The sequence below is a fragment of the Lepidothrix coronata genome, unplaced genomic scaffold (assembly GCF_001604755.1).
Source record: "Lepidothrix coronata isolate B3197 unplaced genomic scaffold, Lepidothrix_coronata-1.0 Scaffold58, whole genome shotgun sequence".
NCBI lineage: Eukaryota > Metazoa > Chordata > Aves > Passeriformes > Pipridae > Lepidothrix > Lepidothrix coronata.
Window position 1 is genome coordinate 2,154,419 of NW_016690238.1, and position 6,000 is coordinate 2,160,418.

Sequence of the window (6,000 nt, forward strand, 5' to 3'; positions counted from 1 at the left end):
CTGCGAACCGGACGGCGGAGCGGGGAGCGCCGCGCTGCCCTGCGTCACGGGAGGCTGGCGGCTGGCTCCGCCACCCCCTCCGGCAACGGGACCGGCACCGGCAGCGGGACCGGCATCGGCACCGGCAACGGGACCAGCCCCGGTACCGCCCCCGGCAGCGGGACCAGCCTCGGCACCGGTTCCGCCATCCCCACTGGCAACGGGACCAGCCCCGGCACCATCTCCCCCACCGGCACCGGCATCAGCACCGGCACCCCCGCCAGCCCCACCGCCGTCCCCTCCACCTCCGTCCTGCGTGAGATTTACGGATTTCAGGGAAAAACCAAACCCCACCAGCCGCCGGGAAAGTCGGCCCGGAAAGGAAATCCCGGGATCACTGGGAGGTTGGGCAGGGTTTGGGGTCGTTCCTGACGATTTCCCAGCACCCACCGACAGCTGGCAGGGGAAAATTTGGGGTGTTTTATCCACAGGACCCCCGAGAAAAGTCGCTTGGGATATATCTCCTCGCTGGCAGCCAGAGGTTTTCCTCACGGAAAGTGAAACCTCGGGATCGGCGTCCCAGCGAGATAAACCCTGCGTGGACATGGCAGAGCCCGGCTCTTGGGCCGGCCGGGGTTCACATCCCGGAGGAGCCAGGGAAACGCCGCTCGCCTGACCAGGAATCTTGTTTTTATCCAGGAAATGTCGTTTTTAACTGGGGAATGTTGTTTGTAACTGGGGAATGTTGTTTTTAACAGGGGTGCCGGGATCGGGGGGGTCACTTGGACACACGGAACTTGGCGTCACCTCGTAAGGGATTTCTTCTTCACCGTTTTTTTTTAATTTCTCTGGGAAACCGGCCAAGCCATTTCCCACAGCGCGTGGTGGTGATCCCGGAGCCGAGCGAGCCTGTGGTATTGCCTGGGGGGGTTGTTTTGGCTGGGGGGATTGCGTTCCGCTGTGTGCCCCCCTCCTCTTCCCGACCCGCGACCGGCCATGGCGTTGAAAGCCAGAGCGCTTTACAACTTCCAGAGCGAAAACAAAGAGGAGATCAGCATCCAGGAGAACGAGGAGCTCGTCATCTTCAGTGAGAACTCCCTGGACGGGTGGTTACAGGGCCAAAACAGCCGCGGGGAGACCGGCCTCTTCCCTGCTTCCTATGTCGAGATCCTCCGCTCCCGGTCAGGCTCCAACTACACGGACTACTCCAGCAGCCCGGCCGGCTCCCCCGGGCACGACTCCTCCTTCTACTCAGCATCCCCCAATCCCGGCATCTCCTACCAGGGCAGTTTTGAGGACGACGATGATGATGATTGGGATGACTGGGACGATGCGTGCACGGTGGTGGAGGAGCCCCGGAGCGCCCCGGGTACCAACGGGCACCCCTCACCCAATCTGCAGTACCCGGAGGCCTATGGCCACCACCAGCATGCCGGTTACCGGCCCAAGCCGGCGCTGGAGAGGCAGGATAGCATGAGCTCCTCCAAGAGGGGCAGCGTGGTAGGGAGGAACCTCAACCGCTTCTCCTGCTTCGTCCGCTCCGGTGTGGAAGCCTTCATCCTGGGCGACGTGCCCCTGATGTCCAAGATCTCTGAGACATACTGCATCGAGATGGGCTCCAGAGGTCCCCAGTGGAGGGCGAACCCCCACCCCTTCATCTGTTCCGTGGAGGACCCCACCAAGCAGACCAAGTTCAAGGGCATCAAGAGCTACATCTCCTACAAGCTGACCCCCAGCAACATCAACTCGCCCGTGTACCGGCGGTACAAGCACTTCGACTGGCTCTACAACCGCCTCCTGCACAAGTTCACAGTGATCTCGGTGCCCCACCTGCCCGAGAAGCAGGCCACTGGCCGCTTTGAGGAGGACTTCATTGAGAAGCGCAAGCGGCGACTGATCCTCTGGATGGACCACATGACCAGCCACCCCGTCCTCTCCCAGTACGAGGGCTTCCAGCACTTCCTCTGCTGCCGCGACGAGAAGCAGTGGAAGCTGGGCAAACGCCGGGCGGAAAAGGATGAGATGGTGGGTGCCAGCTTCCTCCTCACCATCCAGATTCCCACGGAGCACCAGGACCTGCAGGACGTGGAGGACCGCGTGGACGCCTTCAAGGCCTTCAGCAAGAAGATGGACGACAGCGTCCTGCAGCTGACCAATGTGGCCTTGGAGCTGGTGCGCAAGCACGTGGGGGGCTTCCGGAAGGAGTTCCAGAAGTTGGGCAATGCCTTCCAAGCCATCAGCCACTCCTTCCACATGGACCCTCCCTACAGCTTGGATGCCCTCAACAACGCCATCTCCCACACAGGCAAGACGTACGAGACTGTGGGGGAGATGTTTGCTGAGCAGCCCAAGAATGACCTGTTCCTCATGCTGGACACGCTTTCCTTATACCAAGGGCTCCTCTCCAACTTTCCAGACATCATCCACCTCCAGAAAGGTAAGGAGGCCTTCTTCTCCCTGGCCCCATGTGAGTGGAAATGGTGTGGGGAGTGGGAACGGCGTGGGGAATGGTATGGGGATGCAATGAGGAAATCCTTTGTTGGGCCATGAAGGAAATGGGAAATGAGGATGGGAATGAGAATGGAAACCATTGTCTGTGGCTCCTAGGGAAGCAGTGTGGTCCCCGCTGGCACAGCCCTCCAGTCACCCCAGCTGGGAGAGGCTGCTAGGGCTATTGGGTCCAGGGTCTGACCCAGTGATGCTGTGGGCTCCATAACTGCTGCTGGTGCTTCCTTTGTGGGGATCAGCATGGGTGTCACTCCTTGCAGACCATTAGCAGGAGCCAGCACCACTGCTGGTGGCTTTGTGGTGACCTGCCCGGCACCTCTTGAGCATCCCACCCACTGCCACTTGTCCCTCCTCATCCTCCCTCCCTGCCGAGGCGCCAGATGGGTGGCCAGCAGGGATGCTGGAGCTTGCTCTCTCGGGGCTGGGACATGGCTGGATATGGCCTTGAGTGGGCCAGAGGAGCAGAGTGGGCTGTGCAGGGCAGTGGGATGGGGACATGTCCGTGGGGGATGACACACTGAACCTCCTGGGGACAACCAGGGTCACACTTTTCAGGAGTATGTCCCTGCACTTCTGGGTCCAGGAGGAGTGGGTTAGCATGCCTGGGCTGTCAGAGCTCCCTGCATCCCATTTGTCCTAATTCCCTGGAGTTGCTGGGGTCAGAGGGGGTGAGAAGTGTTTTCTGTGCTCTTCCTGGAGTGGGTGGCAGGCAGGGAGGACTTGGTGGCCCTTTGCACCCAGGCTGACGCAGCTGGGTGTGGGAGCAGGGCCGAAGTCCACACACTCCTCCCAGCCCAGCTGCCCATAGCAGGGAGGGGACACCCACACTAACATCCTCAGATTTTGGGGGACAAGTTTTCTCCAGGGTGAAACCAGGGCTGTCTGTGTCCAAGCATCCAGGGATGTCTGTGCCTCGCTGCACGTCCCTGGGGGAGGCTGGGAAGGCAAAGGGAGCAAGGAGAGTACAATCCTGCCCCAGCAGCTTCTTTGCCTTTCCTCCCAGTGTTGTTTACCCATGGAGAGGGGCTGGATCCCGTCCGGAAGCGAGGCTGCGTGGGCAGAGCGGAAGGCAGGATTTGGCCTCCAACCTTTGCTTCTTCCTCCTCCTCATCCTCTCTGCTGGGAGCAGGGCTGGTGCAGCGGGAGCACCGTAACCCCGGGTCTGGTGCTCCCGGCAAGGGGCAGGGATAAGGGAAAAAAGCCCAGTGCAGGCCAGATCTTGTTTTTAGTTTTTTAGCCTCTGTGCTAATGAGGGGGAGGAATGCAGGGCTGGAGCCAGGCAGGATTCTTTCGAAACTGAGCTGTAAAAAAACATGGAGAGGGAAAAACTGGTGTCAGAGCATCAGCTGCCTCTGGGAGAGGGAGATGGTTTCCCAGCTGAGCTCCAGACAGCACCACACGCCCTTCCCCCATCCTGGTTCACAGCCTCCTGGTCTGGGGTCTCCCAGGGCTACTCCTGACCCCCATTTATGGGATACCATGGAATATTTGGAGGGCAGGCTTGGCTGGGGTGCTTGGCTGTGCTAACGCTGCCCTGCATTTTTAGCTTAGCACCCAAAGCCTTGAGTTGCAGCCCTCCAGGAGCCCAGACCCTAAAACCAGCTCAACATGAGGCTGTGTGCTCAGAGATGGGATGGAAAAGGAGCTGGGGAGGCCAGAGTCCAGAGGGGAAAGGCTCCTGGTCTTTCCTTGTGTGGAGGAGAGGGATGGGTTCGATGGGCATAGGGAGATGCAGGTAGATCCCTCCTTTACTCATGTGGGGCAGCTCTGCGCCTCTGCTTTGAGTCCAGGCTGGTGCCCCAGCATGGAGGGCGGTGGGATCAACCAGGAAGGCCAGGGAAGGGTCACACAGATCCGCCAGCCTCTCATCCTGCTCCCTGCCTTGCCAGGCGCCTTCGCGAAGGTGAAGGAGAGCCAGCGGATGAGCGACGAGGGCAGGATGGACCAGGAGGAGGCTGACGGGATCCGCAAGCGCTGCCGCGTGGTGGGCTTCGCCCTGCAGGCCGAGATGAACCACTTCCACGAGCGCCGCGTGGCTGACTTCAAGAGGATGATGCAGTCCTACCTAAGACAGCAGATCGTCTTCTACCAGCGCGTCAGCCAGCAGCTGGAGAAGACGCTGCGCATGTATGACAACCTCTAACGCCTCCACTTGCTCTGCCCGCAGCCTCGCACGCCTCCTCTGTCTGTGGCAGACTGAGAACTAACAGGAACTCATCACGCTAGAGACCAAATAACTTTGGGCTTTCCTCCCCCTTCCCGGGCCTGTGGGGAAGGGCTCGCCCGCGGGTTGGCCGTGCCACCTCTTTCCCTGGGGACCTCCCACCCTGCCATGGGTCTGGTGGGGGCACGGGAGGCTCACCAGAGAGACAGATGTGGAGGTAACAGTGCTGCCCGGTGATTTTTAGCTTTCTGAAAACCCACTCTCCTGGAGCAGAGGCAGGTGTGTCCCAGCCTGCTGGGAGAAGAAGTCCAAGCGGTCAACATTTTGCACACTAAAAGCTTTTCTGATGGAAAAAAGAGAAGGAAACGGATCTTTATTTGGAAGAGATTTTTTTGTTTGTTTGTCATATTTTCAATATTTTCCATTTTTCTGCAGCATTTTTACTGATCAGTTTTTAACTAGATGCCCAGAGGCGAAGGGAAATCTCTTTCTTGAGCATGGCTGCTGACTGGGAAAAGGGAGAAAAAAAAAAAAAGGGAAAAAAAAAAAGCCCCACAGCCTTTTCAATAAAATTGTTGGTAGAAAAAACACCAACCCGCTTCCCGGAGATGTCTGTGGAAAATGGAGCTGCTTCAGGATCCTGGGGAAAGCTCTGCATCTGAGCATCCCCTGGCTGCCAGTCAGCTTCAAACATCCCTGTGCCATGGAGGGAATGATCCTGGGAGGGGATCCCACAGTAACCACCCTCCTGCTCTTCAAGCAACCCACCAAGGGGCAAATCCTGCCCCGCTTTGCACCGCTCGGGGCCTGGGGCAGCGTGCGGCTGCCTGGGAGGCAGCGGGGCTGGCACGGGGGCCTTGTTTTTGAAGGGAAATGGCTGGGATAAATCACAGCGAGGAAAGTTAGGGCCGCCTTGGCCTGGCTCCAGGGATAAAATTAGCCCCGGCATGCAGGCCAGCGGAGTATTGTTAAACTAACAGCGACACTGGGAATGCGGCAGGCTGCGCTCCATCCTCCCGGAGCCCTCCCCAGCCTGCACGCTCAAGTACAGCCGGCCGTGGTGCACATCCTCCCTCCTGCGTCCGGCAGCCAGGGCAGTCCCCTTCCCACGGCCCCATCCCACATCCTACCCCAACCTCATCCCACCCTGTCCACATCCTACGTTGGTTCCATCCTACCCCATTCTCATCACGTCTCACCCCAACCCCATCTCATCCCAACCCCATCCTTCCACAGCTCCTACCCTGGCCCCATTCTGTTCTGTTCCCATCCTACCCAGGCTGCATCCTTCCATGGCACTATCCCATACCATTCCTATCCCATCCCAGCCCCATCCCACTCTGACCCCA

General features: G+C 59.3%; 1 protein-coding gene across 1 annotated transcript; it reads left to right on the forward strand.

Annotated features, from left to right (window-relative positions):
• Positions 1-661: 661 nt before the first annotated feature.
• On the forward strand, positions 662-5,241 carry SNX33 (sorting nexin 33). Its single transcript, XM_017817001.1, has 2 exons — positions 662-2,416; positions 4,377-5,241. The coding sequence occupies exons 1-2, from the start codon at positions 976-978 to the stop codon at positions 4,628-4,630; spliced, it is 1,695 nt and encodes a 564-aa protein (XP_017672490.1). The 5' UTR covers positions 662-975; the 3' UTR covers positions 4,631-5,241.
• The last annotated feature ends 759 nt before the right edge of the window (positions 5,242-6,000 follow it).